This window comes from Mycteria americana, chromosome 21 (assembly GCF_035582795.1).
Source record: "Mycteria americana isolate JAX WOST 10 ecotype Jacksonville Zoo and Gardens chromosome 21, USCA_MyAme_1.0, whole genome shotgun sequence".
Classification (NCBI taxonomy): domain Eukaryota; kingdom Metazoa; phylum Chordata; class Aves; order Ciconiiformes; family Ciconiidae; genus Mycteria; species Mycteria americana.
Window position 1 is genome coordinate 5,272,288 of NC_134385.1, and position 25,011 is coordinate 5,297,298.

The following is a 25,011-nucleotide window of genomic DNA, read 5'->3' on the forward strand; positions in this document are numbered from 1 at the left end:
GCCCCCTCGCGGCCGGGCGCGGGAGCGCAGGCGTGGGGGGAGGGGGGGGGCGGCGTTCTTAAAGGGCCAGGCGCCCCCGCTGCCCAGCCCCGCTTTTCCAGAAAAAAAAGGCAAATCCGCGGCCCGGCTGAGCCCCCCAGCTCTGCTCCGCCGCACCCCGAGATCTGAGCTCCCACCGTCCCCGTGCTCAGGGCCCGGCCCCCCAGGGCGTGGGGCGACCAGGGCCCGTCACGGCCCGCCGGGACCCCCCCGTCAAGGGGCTCCCTGGGGGCCAAGCCCGACGCCCGAGGGGCCGGGAGTAGATGCGAGCGGGGAGCGCAGCCTGCCCAGCCCCTGCCCCTTTCCCGACCAAGAGAGGGGCGCAGCTCGGGCAGGGAAGGACCTGCTGTGAGCCCGAATTGGGGGGGGGGGTGTGTGTCCCCAAAAGGACCCCGTCCCTCCCCAGTCAAGGGGCTGCCTGCATGGGGCAAGCCGGAGGGGAACGGAGTGAAGGCTGCTGGACAGGGAGGGAGGTGGATCCCTGATCCAAAGTCCTTGGGATCCGGCTCCCAGAGCGGCTCCCCAGCCCCCCTGCAAGGCGGGTACGACTCCCTGCGAGCCCCTCCCGGCTCCGACCTCCCCCGGACACCCGGGAGCCCCTTCCCCGCCCAGGCAGGGGGTCTGAGCAGCAGCGACCACCCCTCAGTGGCTGCGGGCAGAGGGATCCCTGCCCGTCCTGCGCTGCCTTTGAGGTGAGGGAGCCGCCGCCTTTCACCTACCCACGAATAAACCATTCGAGCGTAGTTCGATTTTTCCTTTTAATGCAAAAAATAGCCAAACACATCTTCCTTCCCCCTCCCCAGGTGTGTTTCCTTTACTGTTGTTTTGCTTAATATTTCCAGCCAAGCAGCTCCCCCCCTCCCAGCCCTCCCAAATCTCCGCAGCTCTAACAGCGCCCGGCGCTTCCTCCCTTCCATCTTCCCACCGCAGCGGAGCCCAAAGGGACCCTGGCCACCAAAAAAAACCAAACCAAAAAAAAAGAGCGAAAGAGGGGAAAACAGCGGGGCGCACATTATTTCAGCAACGTGCCAGTTCTAATCCTGCCAAGAGATTATAGGAAGAAAGAAGAAAAATACAAAAATAAAACCACCAAACAAGTAGCGACAAGCATGGAGCAGCCCCAGCACACAGTGTAAACAGAAGCTGCCCCGATCCGGAGTCCAGCTCTCCCGGAAAGCAACAGCACAACATGCTTTGTACACCCCGAAAGGTCCCTGCAGCGCTGAGCAGCGAAGGGGGAGGTTGTGGTTTTAAGCTCGAGTTGATATTTTTTGCCTTTATGCAAAAGGTTGAAGTGATCTCGGAGTCTCCAAGCGGCGTTTGCAGCACCGAGCCTGGCCAGGCGGGGAAAGGGATGGGGGAAAAGTGCCACGGGAAAAGGTGGGATTGGGATACAGGGACCCCGAGACCGGCGAGAGTAGGTCCAGGGCTTTGCAGCTGGGAAACGTGGACAAGGGAAGGGAGAGCAAACAAATACAAAAAAATATAGATATAAAAACAATTTGTGTGGAGGAGGAGAATATGGACAGTAAAGGCAGGGTTACTGTCGTCTTCCCCAAAGCAAGAATAATAATAAAAAAATCCCAGTTGAGGTGCAGTGAAGAGTCCAACAGAATTCCCTTCCCTGGGGGAAAATAAAAATACAAATGAGGTACCTTTTCCACCCCAAAGCTGTCATCCCTTCCCACAGTCACATCAACGCTCCAGCCACTGGTTATTGTCTCTCTGAAATAAAATAATCGGGGCCAGGGCAGGCCCGGAGCAGAAGCACCATGTGCGTGGCTGGGCCACGGCGCGCTCTGGGCGCCGGGAGCCCTCGTCCAGTTCCTCCCGGTTGGGTTGTTCAGCAGAGATCCAGTCTCTCCTTGACCCTGCAAACAGGCAGGATTGTTCAGTGCTCCACGGAGACAGAGCCTTTTCCAGGTCTCACGTGTTTCTCCAGCTTTTTTGTTTAAAAAAAAAAAAAAAAATTATATATATATATATATATAAAAAATATACAGTACAATGAAAATATCCATGGAAACAAATGGGGTGGCTGGCAAAGATGCTTAACAAAAAAGCCCAAAATAAAACAAATTCCCAACTCTTCCCCAAACTGACGCTTGCCTTCCCCACTAGTCCTCCAAGACCACAATCTCCACGTTATGGACCTGGTGCTGATGGTCCTCCACATCTCCCACCACTTTCTCCTCAGTCCTCAGCTCCGTCTCCAGGATCACAGCTTTGCCCTCCGACTCGTCCGTGTCCGCTTCGGGATCCGGCGCCGGGTCGATCTCTATGATGGTCTGCCCGTCGTCCGAGGTGCCTTCCACGGCTTGGATGGTGGAAGTGAGGCCGGACTCCATGGCCACCAGTTCCACAGGGTTGACCACGGCTGCCACATTCGCCAGGGCACCGCTGTCCTGCATGGCTGCCGAGCTCAGCAGTGCCAGGCTGGAGGACGGGTGGAGGGTGACCGTGTCGGAGGAGCTGGTCTTGGAGGAGGACACCACGGTGGCGTATCGGAAGAGCTGGGAGCCAGACGGCAAGGTATGAACAGTCACCGGGCTGGAGCCTTGGCTAATAGTTGCCACCGGGATGTTGCCCACGGAGAACTGCTGTCCGACGGGCGCAATAGCGATGGGCGAGATGACCGTGAACTGAGGCTGCTGGATGGGGGTGGAGGGGCTGAGGACGGTGGCAGAGGCTGGGCGCTGCAGGCGGGGTCTCTTGGGGGGCTTGGGAGCGCTGACAGGCATCAGCACCACGTTCTGGATGGTTTGGGACTTCGCCTTCTGGTCCTTGGCAAGTTTCTTCTGCTCTTCCAGCTGCCGCTCCAGGTCTGCAAAGAGAACGGCTAAGCAGCGCGTTGGGCCAGGGCTAGCACGCTGCGGGAGCTCAGGGGGACTCGCGGGCTCCACCACCGACCATTACACCCCATGTTTGTGACAGGAGGTCTCCTAACCACCCGGTCGAGCATGATCTTAGCGTTTCACTCAAGACCAAACTGCACTGAAGGAAAAGGCCAGGTTCTCCTGCCACCCACATAGACCTCGTCCATGTTCTGCACCCGCGCAGCCTGCTTTAGCTGGCTGTCAGTGCCTGGATAAGGAACAAGTACCAGTTGGCTGCTACTACTGATGAGAAGATGGGCATTTCTGCTCCCCAAGCTAGACCCACCTACACAGGAGAGTGGACAAACCCCCCTGGGCAGTAGGAACTGCTTCCTGAGTTTGGCTGGGTCCCCTCCCCAGGAGCCGAGTACCTGTACTGGGGACAGGGAGCAGGACGGCTTGGGTCAATGAAACATCTCCCTCGACCCTTGTCTGTGTGACCATTGGAAGTCAGAAGTAGCACAGTAATCTCATTTATCCAGGGCAGTAGGGGACTAGGACATCCCAGATAAGAACAGGTCCTACAGGACACGGTGAGGAGGGAGACACATCCAGCAAGCAGCTCTGGGGAATCCAGGTCAGGTTATTGGCTTCAGCTCAGGGGAAGCTGTGTGCAAGACACCTGATAGCTCCACGCCAAGACAAGCAGACAACTCAGCACCCCGTACATGGAGAAGCTTATTAGCTCGGGCACAGCACGGCACTGCCTGCAGCTCGGGTGACTGCCACACAGTCCTTAGCTAGCAGCACCTATTTCCTAACGCCGACCGAATTGGACTCGCACGCCCAGCACCCTGGCTGCTGCAAAGGGCACAGACTTTGTGCTGTCAAATGCCCCAAGCAACTGCTCACTGCGCAGAAAGGGAGAGGGGAAATTCCACTCAACCCCTGGGATGGAAATGGATTGGGATGCCTTTGTTTTGGAGCAGCGTGTATTGAACAATAACCCAAATACAGTTCATATGTTGAAGGAAAGTCACATCAGTTCCCAAGAACAGCAACGGGGTGAGAAGCCTTGCTGGGCGCTGACTGTACCTGCCAGTGTGTAAAGAAACTGTTCCTCTCCTTGCTCTGTCTGGTTTTTCCTGTTGTCCAGAACCTTCTTGACTGTGTCCATTAGGCCAAATGTGTGGGCAACGTTGTTCAAGACTGCAGCATCTGCAATGTGCAAAGTGCATGGGGACAAGTGCCTAGTCCCACAGGTGGGACTCAGTCCGGTACTCAAAAGATGCTCGTATTACACCAAAAATTTTCTGCTGCTTTTTGTAAAACTCTCTCTGTTCTTTCCCAAGGGCTGGCTGACAAGGGCAGACCCAGCTCCCTCATCCTTCTGACATCCAAGGACTAAATAATCCCATTCACATGATAAAGAAAATGAAACAGAGATGTGTCACCCAAGCAGCTCAGAATTGCTGCAAATGAAAGCATAATTTGCAATCACAGAGATACAAACGAGCTCTCCACCTACAAATCATCACCCCATGCTGCTGACAGTGTCATTAACATGCCAGCTCCACTGAAAGCTGTGCAAAATTTCTATTATAATCCACTGACTTCAATCACTTACAGCTTCCAAAAGCTGCCACCTACCAGACACAAAGATCCGCCAGCCCGAAGCTAAATTAGAAAATAAAAAAAAATATCCTGGGTAAAATGAAGTTTGTGGCTACATGGACGTTCTCTCAGGAAGAGCATCAACAAGAGGTGCTCTCAAACCCTGTGCTCACAGGGGCATGTGCTGAACTGGATTAGGGAACTGATCCAAGTTAAAAATAACCCTGAAGAGGGGAGGGGACTTATTTTTAACCCAGATCAGTTCCCTCATCTGGTTCAGCCCCAAAAACAGGTTTTCTGGCACAAGTGAAGACAGAACGAGAAGTGAGGGGGCAGGACCTGTTTAAGCCTGCACTGTCAGGGAAGAAAAGCGTTTGAATAACTGGTCTGAGAAGTGAATCTGGGCAGGCTTTCATGAGGGCCGGGAGCTGAGGAGAGTCACCCGATGGCCTCATCAAGCTGCCAGGGTCATTTTGCTCAGGGAACAGGGTGGCACGTTGTGTCCTTGTGCCCCGCAGTGGTGTAAGCGGACTCACTTCACAGTTGGGCAGGCTGAGACCACACCCAGACTCAGCTCCCGCAGCTCAGCTAATGAGCGGGAACTCGCTCACCACCCTGACTCAACAGCTTCAAATGGTGGGGACGGACCCTGGTCACTTTTTTTTGCCCACAGCTGCCCTTTTGAGCATCCTTCCCCACCGCAGAGCCAGGCTGTGGCAGAGCAGGCTGTGGCTCACAACCTACCTGTCATCTGGAAGGGAGACTGACCCAACCTCTGCTGGACACCTCTTAGGACTTCTTCTATCTCCTTCTGGATGTTGCACACAACCTCTTCCATCAGCCCCACATCAGCTATTCCTTTCCAGAACATCAGCGTGTCCTCTGGCACAAGGAGAGGGGAAAAAGAAGTCAACATGTACAAGCATTTGGCATTTTTCCCACAAGGCTACCTTAAACCTTTCAGGCAAGAGTAACGTTGCAAGACAACTTCTAATTTGGCCATTGGGGTGGATATGACATGCAAAAGAACACCCAAAGAAGCAAAACAGACCCAGGCAGCAAATCAGTAACGTGTTTTCAAGCAGCACCATGACTTCCAAGGCAACATTTCACTGCCTCTGTTCATCTTCGCAAGATGCAGAGCTTAAAATCTTTCTTTGAGGAAATTCTGTCTAAGCTTCTGTACTGATCCCAAGAGGGAATGCAAGGCACCGCAGCCAGAGAGACACAGTCAAGAGAGCTGACAGGGTACTAACATGGGGTACTAACAAGACACTGCTCACTGATGGTTTCAGTCTAGCTCCAGGCTGGCTGACGTTTACATCCTTAAAATGAACAAAAAAAAACCCCCTCACTGTAACTAGTAGCAACTGATCTGGGGGATCATCCACCAGCCACAAGGCCAGGGCTGAAGTCTCCTTCTGCCTGCTGCAGTGAGGAGCTCCGTTTGGCAGGGACCCTGCACGCCTGGGAAACGCTGGGATAGCCAAGGGGCTGGGGGACGGCTCTGTCACTGCCTAAACTCTCCTTATTTTCAGGATTTCAGTCTCCAGAATGTAACAGGCGAGGAGAGGGGGAGAAAACACCCAACAAGCAGCCTGAGCTTACCCGAGATCTCATCCGTGTCCTTTTTCATGCCTTCCTCAGTGGCCATGGTGACAGCAGCCGTCAGAGCCGAGTTCCACTCGATCCCCTCCTCCATGCTCTCCTCCGACAGCGCGATCTGGGTGATGCTCCCTGCCAGAGAGGCAACGTCAGCTCTCTCTGCGGCACCCGGAGCGCCAGCCCTGAAACCCTGCTTTGCTTTCCACCCGCCTCACCCCTCCCAGGCTCTTTTTCACTCTCGTGGTCAGGTTGTTTGTGCCTGGCTTCTTTCAACCTAATTAGCTAAAAGCAAGTATTGCTGCTTCTCATTGGAACTGTGATTATGAAAGGCTCTGGGGCTTCTGGAGGGAAAACCATGTGCCCTCCAGAAGGCAAACTGGAGTCCTGGCATAAAAGGAGAAGAAAAGGATCAGAATAAAGAAGGGAACAAGTAAGCCTCAGCCCAGCCACCCTTCTCCCCTTGCCTCATCAACAGGGAGCTCTGCACCCTAGAGATGCCCTAATCTCTCAGGAAATGACAGGGCCAGGGTCCAAACTGGTTTATAGAAGGGAAACGGATCTGACTCAGTCCTAAGCTTCTGGATCAAATTTGGGACTAGGACAATGTGTAGCCACTGTAAGGTTTTACCATGTGGCCATGGTGCTCTCCAGGAGATTCTCCTTAGCCTACGGAAGACTCTGCCATCTCACCCACCCAGGGCCTTAGAGAAATGTAACCTGCCCAGCTGAACGATGCGGTACGGTTGGGAGTAGTCTTCTCCCTTAACCTCAGCAAAGAGATCACTTTCTGCTCTGAAGCATGGGATTCGCTGAGAATTTGCAGTTGGAATGACAATCAAATCACGTCCAGCCATCACGGATGTCCAGGTGATGTGGAGCAGGCTGCTCCGGAGGAGGTCAGCGCGCCTAGATTCATTCCTGGGTATCACCCACCTCCTGCCTTTGTAACAGGCCCTCAAACAGGAAAGACATCGGGAAATGCTGTACAAGCTCTCTCAGGTGTTTGCTCACATGGTGACCCCAGAACAGGCATCCCGTCAAGGTGAGCCTCCCCTGGCTCCCAAAGCTGCCTCTAGTCACTGCTTAATACCGGCTGCTTTCCAGCCCTCCCATTAGTGCAGGGCAGAGCTCCCCGACAGATGCTGCCGAGACCTCTCTGAGCGGACATGAGAAGCACCTTCCTTCCCAGAAACCAGAGCAGTCTCCTGAACGGTGGGACCACCCTGCTACGCCTGGGGAGAAGGTGTGAAGTGTGTGTGTGCGGGGTCAACCTGAATTGATTAGCCCAGGGAGGGAGAGGAGTGTCAGAGGGAAACTCTCGTGACACGGCTAACTGGTTTCCTACCGTCAGCTGATGTAGGAGTCTGCACCACGCTCTGCTGCCCCGGCACCGGTGCTCTGGCGCTGCTGATCAGGAGATCAAATTTGGTGCTTCGACAGGTGTTGGTGCAAACTTTGTCGTGCTGGTAGAAGTCGATTTGCCCCGAGTCCATCATCTTCCTGTGCAGGGAGTGGGGAGAGAACCAGGCTCAGCTCAAATCTCAGCCTGGAGACAAAAGGGAGTATTTCACGTAGGAATGCTACGGCCATGGGAAGGACGGAAAAAGGGAGACCCAGTGCCACTCTGCACACAAAACATCTCCTGCAGGCTTTCAGAGGGCAAATACAAACCATCCCCCAGCTTCACATACAGGGCTCCAGTCCTGCTCCACCCTCACCAAGTACCAGGTCCCTCAGGCGAGGCCACTTCTGCACAGGGTGAGGAATCCTGCCCCTCAGACCACGGGGCCAGGATCTCTGCCCCAGAGGTGCTGCAGGTTGCTGGCCAAGTAACGTGAGCCTCCAAGAGGTCTCCTGGGGGCTGCAAAGCAGACAAAACGCCTGCTCGGGATCCTGCAGCTGCAGCGATGAAGCCCTGAAGCTGGACACAGTGGTAGGCAAGTGAAATACCTCAGCATGATTCCTCCGAGGCGAATGGCTCTCTTCCAGTCCTTTAGGGTAGACTTCCCAGCCAGGTGAACAAAATGCTTCGGGCTGATCAGTTGGTCATTGAACTGGCAACGAAATAAACAAAGGCTCAGCAAACACAGGGTAACATCGTTTCGGAAGGCTGTATTGGGACATCCGACACAGCCAGTCCACAGCTCATCTAAGCCCACACTTCTACCCAGAAAGAGGAGCTGCTTCTCAGATTCCTACCAGCTTTGATCCCCTGGGCACAGCAATGCTTATAACTCCAGAACAGATATGTTTGCAGGGATGACCTGCCAGCCATCGGCATTCGAACCACACAGCTCTAGCCAAGGACAGCCCTGAAGGCCTTTGTATGAAGCATGAACCAAAAAATTAGCTCCTCCTGTGATCACGTACAGTCGTCTTGGAGATCATTACGGGAGACTCCTGCTACATCAAATAGCTGAGCAACATCTAGCTGACACAGGTATTCACTCGGGCATCTGTTCCACCCTGCTCCAGCGACTAAGAGAGTTCCTGTTGAGGGTCAGCAGCAGAGTGCTCTCGCTGCAGCAGCACACGGGGACCCGGCCTCAGCACATGGGCTGTTACATTAGCACACTCTCAAGTGGAAAAAGGTAACAGCAAGATTTCTCTTCTCGATGCAACCTGCTCACCGAGGAAGTGACAGGAGTGGAGTGTCAGGACACCAAGGGAAAGGGACAAGGAAGAAAAGCTCTGGCAGATCTCAGTACGCATGCCCTGCTTGCCTTCAGCTCCAAGTCCCTCGTCAAGTGCCAAATACGACTCTGCTTTAAACAGTAATCAAGAGCAGCACTGAAATATAAGGTGGGTGATAGGCCTTCACTCCTTAACCCACTCCTCCCCTGCTTCTCCCCATGCTAGAAACAATTTTAGGACTAACAATCCAGCGCACTGCAAAGGCAAAGTCACTTGGCTCCAGGACAAGGCTCAGATGAAACACAAAAAGTAGGAAAGTCCCGAGGAGGTCAAGCACCAGACCTTGAGAGCAGAGGAGGAATCCGCTGTGAAAACTCCCTTACCTTTACACACTTGACATTAATTCCCGGACAGACAAACTTCTTCCAGAGCAGGATGGCTTTGCTCTCCCCGCAGGTGATGGGATAGGCGATCTCGATTTCCTCGTTCGTTTCAATGGTGCTGGGGTCTGAGGGAGGAAGGGGTAAAAATGAAACTTTTCACTCAAGAGGCTCAAATCCCACAAGGTGGGAGCTGAAAGCTCACAGGTTGTGAGACCTACACTCAGGAAACCAAAAGAAGGGCTAATCCCAGCTCAGGATCAGTCCTCTCTTAGTCTTCTCCAGTTACTAGCTCTAACAGCAACTGGCTTCTGCTTTTTAATATAGCAGCTCTCAAAATGAAGCTCATCTATCAGGAGAACGTGAGATCAGAAATCCAACACATCTGTAAGGGGGGGTGTCAATGAGAACAATCTTTGTGGAAACAAAATGCTTTCAAATTTGAAGCACAGATATCTCTCAGATTTCTTGGAGCTCTGGTATCTTTAGCAGCGCTATCAGATATTTGCTGATAATATATTCTCTTCACACGCAGAGTTTCTGCTAATACTGCCAAAAGACCCACACCCACACAGGAAGCAGAACACTAGTCAAGATCTAGTGACAGCACCTGATGACAGGAGCCTTTTCCCACATACTCCTCAGGATGGCAGGGAGCACTCAGAGCCAACCTGCTCGGTTCATCTGAACATCCAACCCAAACTGTCAGGCTGTTCGTTCAGCAAGGAACCAGCAATCAGAGTCTGATGCTTCAGCCAGCGCAGACGCAACCGCCATCCTTATAACCATCATTCCTGCCTGCTAGTGTCTGCACACCAAGACTAGGGTGAAATCTCGGCTCCCCTGGACCCCGTGGGAGCCCTTACCATTCATTGCAGGAGAGCCAGGATCTCAGTTCCAGGACTTTGAGACCAAGCAGTAACAGCAGACTCTTATTCCAGAGTATGCCCAGACCCTGCACCCACATCCATGCCTGGGAAACAGCATCTGCAGGGGCAGAGCCAGAAGGAAGCCCAGCGAACCGGAGACACCAGCTCCGCGGCGACCAGCCCTGCAGAGGAGGGGATTCTGCCCACGCCAAGCGGGAACTCACCGATCCCTTCTTCTAGCTTGTGGATGGTGTGGGTTTCGACGGCCACTACAGTGGCGCTGGCCTCAGAGCCCTCTTGGTAAATCCTGTTGTGAAAGCGGCCATCCATAAACAAACTATATAAATCATGGGAAATTAAGATTCACAGCACGGGGTTAAAAATTCGGTTCGTTTCTTTCTTGCCTGTCCTCGCAGGATGCGGATTTCGTTTGATACAGTTTCAATCACAGGCATTTTTTTGGCACGACAAAATACGATAATAATCCCAAGGACTGAAACACGCAGAGGCGTTCCCAGTCCTGTCATCGCACCCTCCACGTTGCCAGCACCGCTGAAGCAGCTCTGCAGTGCGCTTCCCTGTGCCTTCTCCTCTGCTTTCTGCTACAGGCAGTTACCCACGACAACAGGAAGCAGAGCTCAGCGCCCCAGGATTTCCCTTCCAGCCCTGTGTGACACTGCAGCACAGGTGATCGCGCAGGGAAGAGTCACTGTCGGGCCTACAGCCACCCTGCTCTGCCAATATTATCAAACCGGAGCCAGTATATTTATGTCCTGATTGATCCAGAGTTAAGATGAAGTGCCTGGTGGCAGCCACTTTGCAGCAGCAGCTGCCGTGAGTACCACAAAATTCCCTCCAGCATCCCAGCTTCATTGTATTTTAGAGGAGGATTATTTTAGGGGAAAGCTGGCACAGAGGCATATGCGGATCTGGACACACGGGCACAGACCACCACGTACAGCAGCTGCAGTGCTGCAAAAACCCACCCTGGGGCCGGAGAAGGAAGAGGGAGACCGGGTGGATGCGTGGCTGGGGCAGCACCGTGACCACCTCGCCGCTTCCCCGCTGCCACAGCCAGCGCCGGCTGCCGCAATCCACAGAGACAGCATCGTGCGGACACGTCTCCGCAGGACGATTTCAGTCCTCGGAGGCCCCGTGACAGCGACACACACAAAAGCTTTTTTCCCCCCCGTTGTATTTTTCTCTCTACCGTGCGTGGCACAAAACCGACGCAGACCTGGAAAACGCAGCGACGCTCGGTCCCCACACCACGAAAATCTAGAGGGAAGCCCCCCGTCCCACCCCGCACCTCCCAGACACACCAGTACCATCCAACTCACCCTTGCTGCACCGGCTGGAGCTGCAAGATCACTTGGGTTTTGGTATCCTCCGGGTTCTCCCCTTCGTTTCCGTCACTTGGTACAACCACCACATCACCCACAGGGACGCTCACTTCGGCATTCGCCATCTCTCACATGAAGCCCGGCGGTGGCGGGGTGCCGCGGTGCTGCACAGGGCAAAGCAGAGGCAGGTCTGTACCGCGGCAGCACCGCTGCCTGTGCAGGCAGAGGGGCAGGCAGCGGTGTGTAAGCATGATCGCCCAGTCCCGCCGCAGCAAAGGCCGGGCTAGCGGGGACCGCGGGGCCGGCAGAGCAAAGCTCCGGCTCCAAAGAGGGGACCAGGCGTTTTAAATTCACCACCAGAGACGGCAAGTGCCTGTCAAGACACACGAGGGTTTCTCCTCCCCTCTCCATCACGATAGCCGGGAGCATCTCATCCGACGATACAAAACCGACAGAGGCAGGTCCCCCCAGCGCCATCCCACTCACGACTTCCCGAGCCAGCAGCAGCCAGCGCCTTTCCCTGGCCCCGCAGGCAGGCGCCGGCCGAGCAAACCCGCAGGGTGGGCTTCGGCAAGAGCGCGAGGTTTCCGAGATGGAGCCTCTCCCCTTGGCTGGCAGCGCTTCCAGCCGCCCTTGGGATGCTCCGATCCCTCGCTACCAGGAACGTGCCTGGGGCTGACCCTTCCCACGGCACGCGGGCTGCGGAGCGGCCGGTATCGCAGGCGGCAGAGGCGCGGTGCCGCGGGAGATCCTCGCAGGGGGGCACGGAGCAGGCTGTTCCTACCGCTACGCAGGGAGGCATAAGGGTGGTCTTGTTACCGCCGTGGGGCTGGAGCTCGGCCCTGCGCGGGTCAGGGTCACCTCCTGGGGCTTAAAAGCTTCTGGGAAAGCGCTCGTGTGGGGACAGGGCCTCACGGCGGGTGACGGCGGGCTCGGTGGCCCGCGGCTGGGAGGCAGCGGGATGGGCGAGGAGAGCCCCCGGCGCAGGGACGCGCTCCCAGCCGGCTGCAGCCCACGCACCCCCCGCGGGTCCCTGCGCCTCCCTCCTCGGCCACGTCTTCACCCGCTCGGGGCTCCCCGGGCAGGCCAGACCCCGGCCCGGGGCAGCGCTCCCCGGTGCCGCTCCCCCGGCTCCCCCCCCCCCCCCCCACCGTGGGCCGGCAGCGCCGCGGGACCCCCCCCGTGGGGCGGCGGGGCCGCGGCTCCCTCACATTTCCGGCGCGGGGGGCGGCCGGGAGACGGAGAGACCCCGACGGCGACCGGCTCCGGCCCGCAGCGGGCGGGGAGCCGCAGACGAGGGCCCCGGGCGCGGTTAGGGGCTGGCGGGGCGCACGGGGGCCGCTGCCCCCCCGCCCCGGGAGCCCCCAGCCCCGGCGGGGGCCGCTAGGCCGAGGGGAGGCCCCGGGCCCCGCCGGCGCAGCAGAGGTCACCCCGGAGGCCGGGGGTCGCCGAGGCGAGGGGTCAGAGGTCAGCGCCCCCCACAAGGCCGCCGCCGCCGCCCCCCCCCCCGCGGGGTCAGGGGTCAGGGGCGGGGGGGGGGGGGAGGCGCGGGGCCCCCCCGCGGCGCGCGGCGGCGGCGGGGCGGGGTTGCCCGGGGGAGGGGTGTGGCCTCTCCCCCGCCCCCCCCCCCCCCCCCCCGCGGGCGGACGCAGCGGCGCGGGCCCCCCCCCGCGGCGCGCGACGTCCTCCCTCGCGGCGGCGGCACGTACGGCGGCGCGCGCTGGGGCGCCCCCTCCCCTCCCCGGCGGGCCGGGCCGGGCCCCCTCCCGCCCCGCCCCGCCCCGCCCCGCCGCCACCTGGCCCCTCCCGGCTCCCGTAGCGCGGCGCCGGCCGGCGCTTACCGTCGCCGAGCGGCCGAGTCCGGGGGCTGAGGGAAGGGGGAGGGGGGGGGAAACGGGCCGGGCAGGAGGGAGCATGCGCAGTAGCCGCCGCGGCCTCGGCCGCCAGCACTTCCGGCCGCCGCCTGCCTTAAAGGGGCCGCCGACGAGGGCGGCGCGGCTCGGGTCGGCGGCGCCGTGCTGCCCCCTGGCGGCGGCCGGCGGCACCGCCCCGCCGCTTCCCCCCCGCGAGGCCGGGGGACACGGGGACACGAGTGGCGGCGGGGGGGGACCGCGGGGCGGCCCGGCCCCCTGCCAGGACGGCCCGGGGCGGGAGCGAGTGGAAAGCGGTACCGGGCATCCCCAGCCCCGCCCGGGGGCTCCGTGCCCCCACGGCGGGTCCGTCCCCGGGGGGCATCGGGGACCGTCCCCAGCCCCGCCCCGGGGCCCCGCGTCCCCCAGCCCCGAGCGAGCCCCCCCCTCCTCCCCCCGCGGTGCCCGGGACCCCCCCGCCGCCGGCCCGGGGAACCCCCCGCTCCCCCCCGGTGGCGCCGCGCCCGCTCCCCGCGCCGGGCGGTGCCGGCTGACTGACAGCGAGGCGGCCCAATGGCGACGCGGGGCCGGGCGGCGGCAGCCAATGGGCGCGGCGGGGCGGGCGGGGGCGGGCGCGGGGCGGCGGGCGCGGCGGGGCCGCGGCGGGGCCGGCGGCGGCAGCGGCGGCGGGAGGATGCGGGCGGGCGGCGGGGCGGCGCGGGGGGCGCTGGCGCTGGCGCTGCTCCGCCGCTGCCTGCTGCTGGGCCCGCTGGGGCTGCGCCCGGCCGGCGGACAGGACGGTGAGTGCGGATTGCGGGGCACCGGCGGCGGGGGACCCCGCACCGGGACAGGGCACCGGGAGCCCCGCTCCCACCGGCACCCCCGGGGGTCCCCTTCCCTGGCCGGGATGGGCCGTGCGCCGCGCCGCGCCTGGGACCGCGACTGTGGCCGGGACGGGGACCGAGACCGGGACCGGGACGGGGACCGGACGGGCTCCCCTCTGCCGCGGTGCCGATCCGGGATGGATCCTCCCCGTGTCCGGACCGGGATCGGACCAGGATGGGCTCCCCGGTACCGATCCGGGACGGGTGCCCGCTGTCCCCAGACGGGGACCACAGCGGGACGGGGTCCCCGCAGTCCGCCTGCCCCGGTACCGATCCGGAACGGGGTCCCCGCCATCCGTCTGCTCCGGTACCGGACAGGACGAGCTCCCCGCTGCCTCCACCACCCCCGCATCACCCCGGTCCCGCACCCGCCTGCTCTCCCCGCAGCCCCCCCCCCCCCCCCCCCCCCCCGTTCCCCCTGTCCCACCCCGCTCCCGGTTCCGGGGTGCCGCCTGTCCCGGGGGTCGCGGGGATCCCGGGGTCGGCTCCCTCCCGCCCGCAGGGCTTTCCCCCCCGATCCCCGGGGGCCCGACTCTGCCCCGGTTTAAGAGGATCACCGGAGCTCACGGTGAACAGCCGGGAGAGCCGGGCAGCGGGCTCCCTCCCGGGGATGCTGCGGACCCCGGCAGCGTCGCTCCGGGGGGATTTGCACCCGCCGGGTTCCGGGAAGGCCCCGCGGGGACGTTCAGCCAAACCTCATCCCGAAGACACGATTTTTCCTCGGTGCCGCTCGTCCCCAACTCATCCGAGAGCGAGGAGACGAGAATGGGCCACCCAAACCATCGTCCCCAACGAGGGGAAACTGAGGCACAGGATCACCGGGGGCAGAGCCTCGCTGCCTTCCCCGCGTGTGATTTGGGAGGCATCCCACGGCGGGTTTCCACCGGATCCCAAACCCATCGGTGGAGACGGGAGAGCTCTCCCGGGGCTGGCAGCGTGCCGGAGGCGGGAGCGTGCCGGGCTTTTCCCGGAGCATCGCCCTGTTGTGTCTTTCCTGCATCCTGTGAGAAAACAAACAACTCCCTGGCAGGGATGGCCCCAGCGGGGCCCGGCTGCGGCTTTGCCCTTGCCCAGCGGAAATCCACTTTTCCCATTTTTTGGCAATTGATTTTTTTGGGGGAGGGGGGTCCCGTGGTCGAGGGACAAGTCCCCAGCCCCGCCATGGCTCTGCCTTCGCCGTTCCCGGCCCCTCGGTAGCATCTTTGGAGCCAAATCGCCGGGTGCACGTGCGGCTCTCGGCTTATCTCTGGCACGCCCGCCCGGCGTGTGCCGGCCACGCTCGGGATGCTTTTACCGAGAGTTTCCTTTCCCGGGATGGGTTTTTCCTGGGATGGGTACCCCCAGCTCCTCTGGACCCACCAGATCCGGGTCTGGGATCCACGTGGATCCAGGGGGGTCCATCCAGGACCCCCAGCGCGGGCGCCCGTGCCAGGCTGTCCTGGCCAGAGAGGGTTTTCCGTGCAGATCCCGCTGGCTCCAGACCTTTCTTGTTGGAAACTCCCCAAATTACCCCAAATTTCTCTCCTCCTGCACAGCAGCCCCTCTGGGAGCCACTTTCCCGGTAGCCCCGGTCCCCCAGGCCGTTACCCCCCTCCAGCCTGCCCCCGGTGCCCCCTCCCCAGCCCCGGAGGGCCTGATCCTTCCCAGCTCTGCCGTAACGGGGGCTGCTGCCCAGCTGCAAGGGGGGAAATTGGGGATTTCAGCCAGTCCCGCATCCCTGCCGGGGGTGTTCACAGGATAAACCCCCCCAGTTTGGCCGCCAGCCCTTCCCACAGGCTGGGCAGGAGTGGGCTCTGTGGGGGGGCTGGCATCTTCCGCCTCCGGCCCCCCCTTTTTTTATCCCTGCAGGATTTTCCCCCGCCGGTGCTTTGTGCCGTCTCCCGGCGACAGCGAGGGCAGCCAAGGCAGGGGCGAAGCCGTGCCCGCCATCACTTTTCTTTCTGGCTGCGCCGGGACGATGCTTGGCAGGAGCAGCAGCTTTTTGGGGATGCAAGGAGGGGGTGAACGATGAACCCCCACATCCCCCCAGCCCATGCAGAGGGAGCTGAGCGGTGCTTCCCCCCCTCCCTGCCCTTCCCTACGCCCCAATCCTGCCCCGGCTCCACCAGAAATCCCGGCCGGTCCCCGACACCGGGTGCTTTCAACTCAAGTTTCCAGGATACTCCCTCGTCCCCGGGGGCGGCGAGGCCGGAGAAAAGCCCCTTTTGTGGCGGGTGCTGGCATCGCCCTGGGGAGGAGGCGATGGGGATGCAGCTGCCCAAGGTCATCCTCAAGGTCAAGGCTGCAGCCGAGGGTTCCCAGGGGCTGCTCGGCACTGTACGGCCCTGTGTGTGTGGGGGTATTTCCTCCTTGCGTCCTTTTGTAGCCCCCAAAATCGGGGTCCTCCTGGCCTGGGGGATGGAGGGGAGCTGGAGGTGCAGGTCTGTGCTGGGTGGCTGTGGGGGAAACTGAGGCAGCTTCATCCCCGGATCCCCCCGGGGACTGTCCCCGGTGGGGGGAGCGGCCAGAAAAGCCACAAAAAAAAAGATGTTTCAGACGAGAAAAGCATTTTCAGGGGCTGCAGGTGCCCGGGGGGTGTGCCGGGGGGCCATGCCAAGTGGGGAAACTGAGGCAGGGAGAAGCCCGGCTGAGTCCCTCCCTCCGGTCTCTCCGCAGGGGACGGCTGCGGCCACACGCTGCTGACACCCCACAGCGGCACCCTCAGCTCCAAGAACTACCCGGGCACCTACCCCAACCACACCGCCTGCCGCTGGCGGCTGCGTGCCCCCCCGGGCACCTCCCTCCTCCTGGCCTTCGGGGACGTGGACCTGGAGCCCTCCGAGCGCTGCGCCCGCAGCTCCCTGCTGCTCGCCGACCCCCAGGCCGGCACTGCCTACGGTAAGGGGGGGGGTCCCGGGGGAAACTGAGGCAGCGCCCGCCGAGGGGCTGCGGATGGGGGGGGGGAGGTGTGATAGCGCATTATGTAAAGTCCTGGATAAGGAGAATATCGGGAAAATCTGGCTTTTGAGCTGATTTCATCGTGGTGGGTGTATCTGAGGAGGGTGGTACCTGAGGAGGGGAGTATCCAAGGATGGGGGTATCCAAGGAGGGGGGGTGCCTAAGGAACGGGGTACCCAAGGAACGGGGTACCCAAGGATGGGGGTACCTGAGGACAGGGGTATTCAAGGAAGGGGGTACCCAAGGATGGGGGTACCCAAAGAGGGGGATGTCCAAGGAGGGGGATACCCGAGGAGGGGAATATCTGAGGATGGGGGTACCCGAGGAGCGGGGTACCTGAGTACAGGGGGTGTCTGAGGAGGGGGGTACCTGAGGAGGGGGGTACCTGGGGGGGGGGGAGGGGGGGAGGGGGGCACCCAGTTGGGACCAGATGCAGCCGCCGATGAATTAATTCTGTCTGCCCAGCTGCTGCCCAAACACTTCCAGGATTTTCCCGGAGAGATTTAATGGTCTTGGAGGGATTTGACAGCACCGGCAGCGCGGCGGGTGTCTCATCTTGGGAGGGGGGGAGGAAGCGTCACCCCTGGGGTGTTGACAGGGGATGGAAGAGCAGCCCCGAGGCCTGGTGAGGGGCAGGGGAAGCTATGGGGAACGTGAGGTGGAAAGGAGCCGGTCTAAATCCACCACTGCTCCCGGGAGCGGGATTATTCCCTGTTCTCCAGGGCTTTCACCCTTTCTGGGCTGGTACCCAGAGGGGTGGCAACACGTGAGGTCCCCAGTCCCCATCCCCTCCCCTGTGGCCTCGGGGACACGTTTGTCCCCATCTCCCGGGACCCCAAAGCTGAGACACCGCCTGGCCCAGGCTGAGGGGTCCTGGAGCAACACGGGAAAGGGGGGACCCCCAGGTGATGCTCCCGGGGGGCTGGCGGGGGCGGCGGGGCACCCGCAGCCCCTTTGGGTGCCTTCACCGGGGCCGTATGTGCCAGCGGGCGGGGGGTGACGTGGGGCCAGGCCGGGGTCCCCTTCCCTCGCCCACGGCTGACGCCGGCCCTTGAGTAGTCCCAGATGTTTTTCGGGAAGCGGCCGGAGCAGGCGGAGGCTGTGGGCTCCCTCCCGCTGACTCAGACCCGGTGTCTGGCACCCGGCCCGATCCTGCCTGGGGACGTGCCGGGGTCCCTGCGGGGGTGGCAGCCTCCAGCCCACGGCTCGGCCGAGGGGTCCCCAGCACCCAGGGGGTCTCCGGAGCCGCCGGCCGGGTGGGCACCGTACCAGACACGGCAGCACCGCGGCAGCATCTGCCCAGGGCAGCGCTGGCATCTGGCAGCGGGTGGGAAATCTGTGCGTGTGTGTCATCTGCATCTCATCTGCATGTCATTTGCATATCATGCAGAGCCCCCATTCCATCACGTCTGTGACCCGGTGACATCCCCGCACACACGCGTGTCCCGCGTCCCCTGGGCTCGACCTCTCGGTTAAATATGAGCCAGGCAGAGCGAGGGTGTGGGTTGGGGTGGGGAAACTGAGGCACGGCACGGCCCCACGGCGGGGTTTTCACCACCAGCACCATGGGGACACAGGGACGCAGCTCCCTGTCCCCAGGGCAACAATGGCATTTGCTCAAAGGGTCTCTGGGTGCCCCGAGGCCCCGGTGATGGACACGACGCAGAGCAGAGAGACGCGGGGGGCAGGTGATGGCAGTCCAGGGACTGGGGCCACCTCTTGTCCCTGGCTGGGACCAGAGATGTCCCCAAGGAACCCGTCTGCCGGCTAAGCTGAACTTTTAATCAGGGAGATGGAGACTGCAAATTAATTTGGATTAAACGGGAGGGATTTAGGAGGCAGCTTCAGCGGTGCCTGTGAAAGGGGAGATGGGGAGGGGACGGGGACGCAGCCCCCGTTTCGGGGTCCCGCGGGGCCACGCCGTGCATGCCAGCTCCGGCAACGGGGGACGCGGTGGCAGGCGCCCGATAAGGGCTGGCAGCCGCTCGCGCTGTGCCAGCCGTGGTGGAACGAAGAGGCCCTGGGGGGAAGCCTTTCTGGGAAGGGGTGGGGAGGGACCCCGGACCCTGGGAGCCTGGTCCAGCTCTGACCCCCGCGCCTGGGTCTGCATCGTCCCCCCGGTGCTGCTTGTGGCTGCGGGGGGACAGCGTGGGAGAGAGGACGTGAGGATGGTGGGGACAGGGTGAGCTGTGGGGGGCTGTGCCGCAGGTCCCCCCCATAGCGTGGATGTAACCGCTCTGGGGATGGGGCCACCCTGGGGCTGGGACCACCCTGGGAATGGGGCCACGCTTGGGGTAGGACCACCCTGGGGTTTGGGACCACCCTGGGGTTGGGACCGCCCTGGGTTTTGGGGCAACCTTGGGCGTGGGGCCACCTTGGGGTTGGACCACCCTGGTATGGAACCACCCTGCTATGGGACCACCCTGGGGCTGGGACCACCCTGGGGTTGGGACCACCCTGGGTTTTGGGACCACCCTGGGGCTGGAACCACCCTGCTATGGGACCACTCTGGGGTTGGGACCACCCTGGCATGGGGCCACCCTGCATGGGGCCACCTTGGGGTTGGGACCACCCTGGGTTTTGGGACCACCCTGGGGCTGGAACCACCCTGCCATGGGACCACCCTGGCGTTGGGGCCACCCTGGCATGGGGCCACCTTGGGGCTGGGACCACCCTGCCATGGGACCACCCTGGTATGGAACCACCCTGGGGTTGGGACCACCCTGGTGCTGGAACCACCCTGCTATGGGACCACCCTGGCATTGGGACCACCCTGGCATGGGGCCACCCTGGCATGGGGCCACCTTGGGGTTGGGACCACCCTGGTATGGGACCACCCTCGAACATCCTTCCCTAAGCCCTGCCCAAATGCCAGAGCCCCCCTGGCCCTGGTGAGGGCTGACTGGGGGGAGTGACGCCCTGGGGTCCGGGTGCCCGCGCCTGTCCCCGGGGAGCCCCAATCCTCTCCATGGCCCCGTCCCTGCTGGCAGGGCCCTACTGCAGGAACGCCGTCCCTGCCACCCCGCTCCTGGTGACAAACTCCAGCGCCGTGACCGTCCTGTTCAACAGCACCAGCCACCGCTCGGGACGAGGCCTCCTCCTGTCCTACGCCACCTCGCAGCACCCAGGTAGGGGGGAGCATCCCCCGGGGCTGCAGAGCCCCCCCCCGCCCCGGGCTGTGTCTTGGCTCACGGGGGGGTGGCACAGCCGGGGGTGGAGGATGCTCCTTGCTGACCCCAGGGTGGGCTCCCATCGCCCCGAGCTCCCTGAAGACCCATGTTCTCCCTGGCCAGGGGCACGACATGGGAGACCCCCAGACCACCCAGCCAGTGGGGCCCCCCCACCCCAGCACCCTGGACCCCCAGGTCAGCTGGGACCCCAGTATCAGACAGAGCCGCAGGCACGGGGCCGATGGCTGCAGGGACCGAGGGGCCATCCCTCCCTGCCCCTCTGGGACGGGGTGCCCTGGGGCAGAGGTGGGTGCTGTAGGGGTCCCTCACCCTGGGGTGTCCCTGCCTTGCAGACCTGGTCTCCTGCCTGGCTCGAGGCACCCACTACACGCAGGAGTACGTCAGGTGAGTGGCCAGGGGTTCTGAGCGGTCCCTGCTTTGGCGTCCCCCGCCCCGGCATCGCTGCCGGTCCCCATCAGCCCCGGTTTCGTCCCCATCCCTCTCCCAGGTGCTCGGGCTGCGCTCACCCCGGGGCTCTTGGGGTGCAACTGCGGCGGGATGGGGAGCAAAGCGGGCGTGCGGAGGGGATTTGGACGGGCGCGAGCCCTGACCCCCTGCCCTGCTGTGTGTTTCAGCGTGTACTGCCCCGCGGGCTGCAAGGACATCGATGGGGACATCTGGGGCAACCCGAGCCAGGGCTACCGGGACGTAAGTGCAGAGCCCGGCTCGCCCCATGGGGCAACCCGCTGCGCGGGTCGGCACCCGTGGGGTGGCACCCATGGGTGCACGCGACGGTCCCCAGCACGCGTGGCTACTGCTTGTCACCTCCCAGCAGACCGCAGGGGATGGGTTTTGGCCATGGGGTGCCCCATGGGGTGCACGGCCCCCCCCCGGGGGGGCTGCTCTCACCCCTCCCCTGCTCCCTGCAGACCTCGGTGCTGTGCAAGGCGGCCGTGCACGCCGGGGTGATCGCGGATGAGCTGGGCGGGCAGGTCACCCTGTCCCGGGAGAAGGGGATCACGCTCTACGAGTCGGCCTTCGCCAACGGGCTCCACTCCAAAAGGTGGGTGAGGGGGGGGCTGGGGACCCCGGCTGCACCCCGCACCCGCCTGTGGGACCCATCCGCGCTGACACCGGGGACCTGCCACCCCTGGATTTCGGAGACGCCCAAGGTTTGTTCACCTGGGGACCCCCCAGCTGATGCTCCCCCCGCTTTCCTCCCTGCAGGGGATCCCTCTCCGAGAAGCGGCTCATATTCCACAGAGGTATTTTTTTCCCATTTCCCCTGAAATTAACCCGTGATTTTGGCTGCCAAACCTGGTGCCATCCCCCACCCCGTGCCCAGCCGGGGGTCCCGGGCTCCCAGCCTGCCATCTCCCGTTGCCAGCCTGCGGCGACGCGCTGGAGGTGGCCGCCTTCAACGCCTCGTCCTGGTGGCACGAGGTGGACGCGCTGGGGCAGGACCGAGCCTGGGCGGCCGAACGGGCAGCGCTCGGCACCGCCGGCCACTCCTGGGCGGCCGAACCCGGCTCCGAGGCCACCTGGCTGGAACTGGACCTGGGCACCCGCAGGAACGTCACAGGTGAGCGCCGGCCAGCGGAGCCCATCCCCGTCCCCAGGCCACTGTCCTCCCCATGGTGACATGGGTGCCAGCCTCACTGCCCCCCCCCAAAACCGCCCAGAGCAGTTGCACACCCCCCCGTAACACCCAGGAGGGATTGGAGCTCCTTGTGCCACGGTTATACTGGTGCAAACTGGGATGCAGGCAGCACCAACCACCCCTGGCTGTCCCCCGTCCCCCTTTTGTCCCTGTCCCCCCCCATCCGCAGCCGTTTCTGGGACGAACAAGTTAATATTATGCTCTTGCATCTGGTGCCAGCAAGCGGCTTTTGTTCGGCCGGAGCCTGCCGAAAGCGGGGGCTTTGTGCGGCAGCGGCTGGCGACCGCGGGGAGGAAAATGGGGACATTGTCCGGCCGGAGGCTGGAGGAGGGAGGAATGCGGGGCTGGCAGCTGGGGCCGGAGGTTATCGGCTCCCGGGGGCAGAGCGGGGGGTCCGGCACTCGAATCTGCCACCCAAACCCCCTCCCAGGGCTGGAGGGAGCCCTTGAGGGGGGGTTCCCCAGGGGGGTGACATGTCCTGCACCCCCCCCCCCCCCCCCGCCCCGGTCCCCTCCCAGCAGGGACTCAGGTATCCCAGAGATGGGGGTTATTCCAGCTGGGAAAGCTCTGCTCCACGCAACGGGGCACATCCCAGTGCGGATGGGGTGCGGGGCGGCCCCCCGAGCCCTTCCCTGGCCCCGCACCCCCTGACTGACAGCAGGGCCCCCCCCGGGCTCGCTCCTGCACCAACAGGCATCATCACGAAGGGCTCCTCCGAGCAGTACGACTACTACGTGACGTCCTACCGGGTCTCCTCCAGCCGCGACGGGAAGAACTGGAGACCCTACAGAGGCAGCGGTGGCCAGGAGGACAAGGTGGGCATGGTGGGGGACAGGACGGGGCCGCAGACCCCCCGCCCGCGGACATTCGGCCATTGGCACCCTCGTCACCCTCTCTGGCAGGTCTTTGAAGGAAACGCCGACAGCCACGGGGAGGTCTCCAACGCCTTCATCCCCCCCATCGTCGCCCGCTACGTCCGCGTGACGCCCCAGAGCTGGCACCAGCGCGTGGCCTTGAAGGTGGCCCTGGTGGGCTGCCAGCTGGCGCGGGTCCGCGCGCCCCGGCCCTACGGTGAGCGGGAGCTGCCACCCCGCACCCCAAACGTCCCCCAGGGATCTCCATCTCCCCGTGGAGGTCTCGCACTCATGGTCCCCGCTCTGCCCCGCAGTGCCCAGCGTCCCCAAGGAGGTCCCTGTCCCCACCAGCCACCCGGCCAGCCACACACCCATCCCTGGCGTCGCTCTGGACTCGGAGAAGGCAGGTGGGTGCCATGGGGGGGGGGGGGGCCGTCCCTGGGGCGCAGCATCGTCTTGCGGGTGCTCCAGGCACCGACGGGCCCACTCGGGCTTTAAGATCCCAACACATCGATTTTAGTTCTCTGGTGGCCCCGGGTGGGCTCCTGGCACCCATGGGTGCAGAGGGGTGGGATGGGGCACCGGGGGGCTGACGCTGCCCTCCCTCCCCAGGCTCCACGCTGCTGGTGATGCTGCTCATCGGCGGCTTCGTGCTCTTCTGCTCCAGCCTCCTGCTGCTGGCTTTCCTCTGCCGCAGGAAGAGGTGGGTCCCATCCTGACCCCGCTTCGCCCCGGGGGACCCGGCATCGCCCCCCCCCCCCATGGCTCTGGGCAGCTCCGTTCGGCTGCTCGCCGGGTACCGAGGGGCGCAGCCCCCGGGTGCGAAGGGGCGGGTGGTGGTGGGCGCGGAGTGGCCGGGACCCCCTCACCCCCATCTCGCTCTCCCCTTGGCAGGAAGCCGGCGGCGGAGCTGAACTGCGGGATCACGAAAGGTAAAGGGTCCCCCACCCCTCCCCGGGGCCGGGGGTCCCGCCGTGCCTCGGGGCCAAATTCAGGAGGGGTGCTGCTGCCGAGCCCTGAGCCGTCCCAGCCCCGGGGGTACCCGGTCTGCCCCCAGGCACGGCGCTGCTTGTCCCCAAGGGACGGCATGTGACAACCGGGGGGTTCCTGCTCTCTGCTCAGGGTACCCTAAACTGGAGCCGAGCCAGGTGTGCTCCCTGCAGAGCCTGCCGCCCCCCGACTCCCTCCTGGCCTCCTTCCCCACAGCGGCTGCGCCGGGGGACCTCAGCCGGACCCATTCGCCAGGTAACGGGGACACGAACGGGTCCCTCAGCCCAGGGCTGGGGCCGTGTCTCCCCACTGCACCCTAGGGACACCCTGGAGTGCCCGTTCCCCCCCCCAGCACCACTCTGGTCCACCCCTTGTCCGGGATCACGTGCAAAAGGGAGACCCTGGCAGGGCTCACTATTTGTAATTATTATTTTTATTATTACTGCACCTCAGACAGGGGCATTGCAAGGCGGCCGGAGGGCACCAGGAGCCCTGCTCTGTGCTGGGGCAGAGGGACGTGCCTGTCCCCGTGGGGTGGCCGTCCTGCCCCGGCTGGCACACACCTGCCCAGCTTTCCCCAGCCCGGGGGGGGGGGGGGGTCCAGACGCGCCTGGTTTTTGCACCCATCCCACCCACGGGTGCCCCCCGCCCACCCACATCTGGAACAGCACCGTGACCCCTTCGCCGCTGCGGGGACGGTCCCCCGCGGTCCCCAGCTCAGAGCCCGTCGTCCCCGTTGCAGAGTACGCCGAGCCGGACCTGGTGCCGGTGAGCCCCTGCACCCAGGCGGGTCCCTCCACCTTCAAGCCGCTCCCGGACGAGGGCTACGCGCTGCCGCTGGTCGTCAGCCACTACGACGTACCGGGAAAATACCACGAGTACGCCGAGCCGCTGCCGCCCGAGCCCGAGTACGCCACGCCGTTCAGCGAGCCTGAGCCCGCCGGTACCCGCTGGAACCCCTGCGGCATCACGGGCCTCCCCGGCTCCCCCCCGGCGCGGTACGATGCACCGGCCCCGCGGCCCGGGGAGCTGCCGGCCGGCTGCGCGGCCCCCCGGGGGGAGCGGACTGCCGGCGCCGGTGGGGACGTCCCCTCTCCGGAGGGGGCCGGCTGCCAGCTGCGGGACTGTCCCCTCTCACACGTGTACCACGAAGCCTTGTGAGGCTGCGAGGAGCGGGGACCCGGCGGCACCGGCCCGGGGGTGCCGTGCTCCGGGCGCGGCCTTTCCCCGGGCTCCCGGGAGGACCTTTTTTAAGCACAACCTTATTTAAATACATACAAATATACGTGTACATATGTATAGAGCGGTATAGCGGCCTCTCCCCACAGCAGCCCCGCGCCCGCGGCCCCCCCTCAGCTCTACCGTT

General features: G+C 63.1%; 2 protein-coding genes across 7 annotated transcripts; one reads left to right on the top strand and one right to left on the bottom strand.

The window, feature by feature from the left end:
• Positions 1 to 1,998: 1,998 nt before the first annotated feature.
• Positions 1,999 to 14,745, bottom strand: GMEB1 (glucocorticoid modulatory element binding protein 1). Of its 5 annotated transcripts, none has more exons than XM_075522183.1 (10): positions 14,730 to 14,745; positions 11,298 to 11,464; positions 10,182 to 10,264; positions 9,092 to 9,216; positions 8,025 to 8,128; positions 7,420 to 7,574; positions 6,078 to 6,206; positions 5,214 to 5,351; positions 3,951 to 4,073; positions 1,999 to 2,863 (listed from the first exon to the last, which is right to left on the bottom strand). In XM_075522183.1, exons 2-10 carry the CDS (start codon positions 11,423 to 11,425, stop codon positions 2,157 to 2,159), a joined length of 1,692 nt encoding a protein of 563 aa, XP_075378298.1. In that variant the 5' UTR covers positions 11,426 to 11,464; positions 14,730 to 14,745; the 3' UTR covers positions 1,999 to 2,156. The 5 variants fall into 5 exon arrangements, with proteins under 5 accessions (XP_075378298.1, XP_075378296.1, XP_075378297.1 ...); XM_075522181.1 differs by lacking the exon at positions 14,730 to 14,745 and adding an exon at positions 13,142 to 13,310; XM_075522182.1 differs by lacking the exon at positions 14,730 to 14,745 and adding an exon at positions 12,512 to 12,585.
• Positions 13,821 to 24,928, top strand: LOC142419320 (discoidin, CUB and LCCL domain-containing protein 1-like). 2 transcript variants are annotated; one of them, XM_075522179.1, is made up of 15 exons: positions 13,821 to 13,950; positions 16,690 to 16,911; positions 19,962 to 20,099; positions 20,495 to 20,546; positions 20,777 to 20,849; positions 21,071 to 21,204; positions 21,369 to 21,406; positions 21,529 to 21,723; positions 22,495 to 22,616; positions 22,704 to 22,872; positions 22,970 to 23,062; positions 23,268 to 23,358; positions 23,550 to 23,587; positions 23,778 to 23,900; positions 24,388 to 24,928. In XM_075522179.1, exons 1-15 carry the CDS (start codon positions 13,845 to 13,847, stop codon positions 24,804 to 24,806), a joined length of 2,013 nt encoding a protein of 670 aa, XP_075378294.1. In that variant the 5' UTR covers positions 13,821 to 13,844; the 3' UTR covers positions 24,807 to 24,928. The 2 variants fall into 2 exon arrangements, with proteins under 2 accessions (XP_075378294.1, XP_075378295.1); XM_075522180.1 differs by lacking the exon at positions 21,529 to 21,723.
• Positions 24,929 to 25,011: the final 83 nt, after the last annotated feature.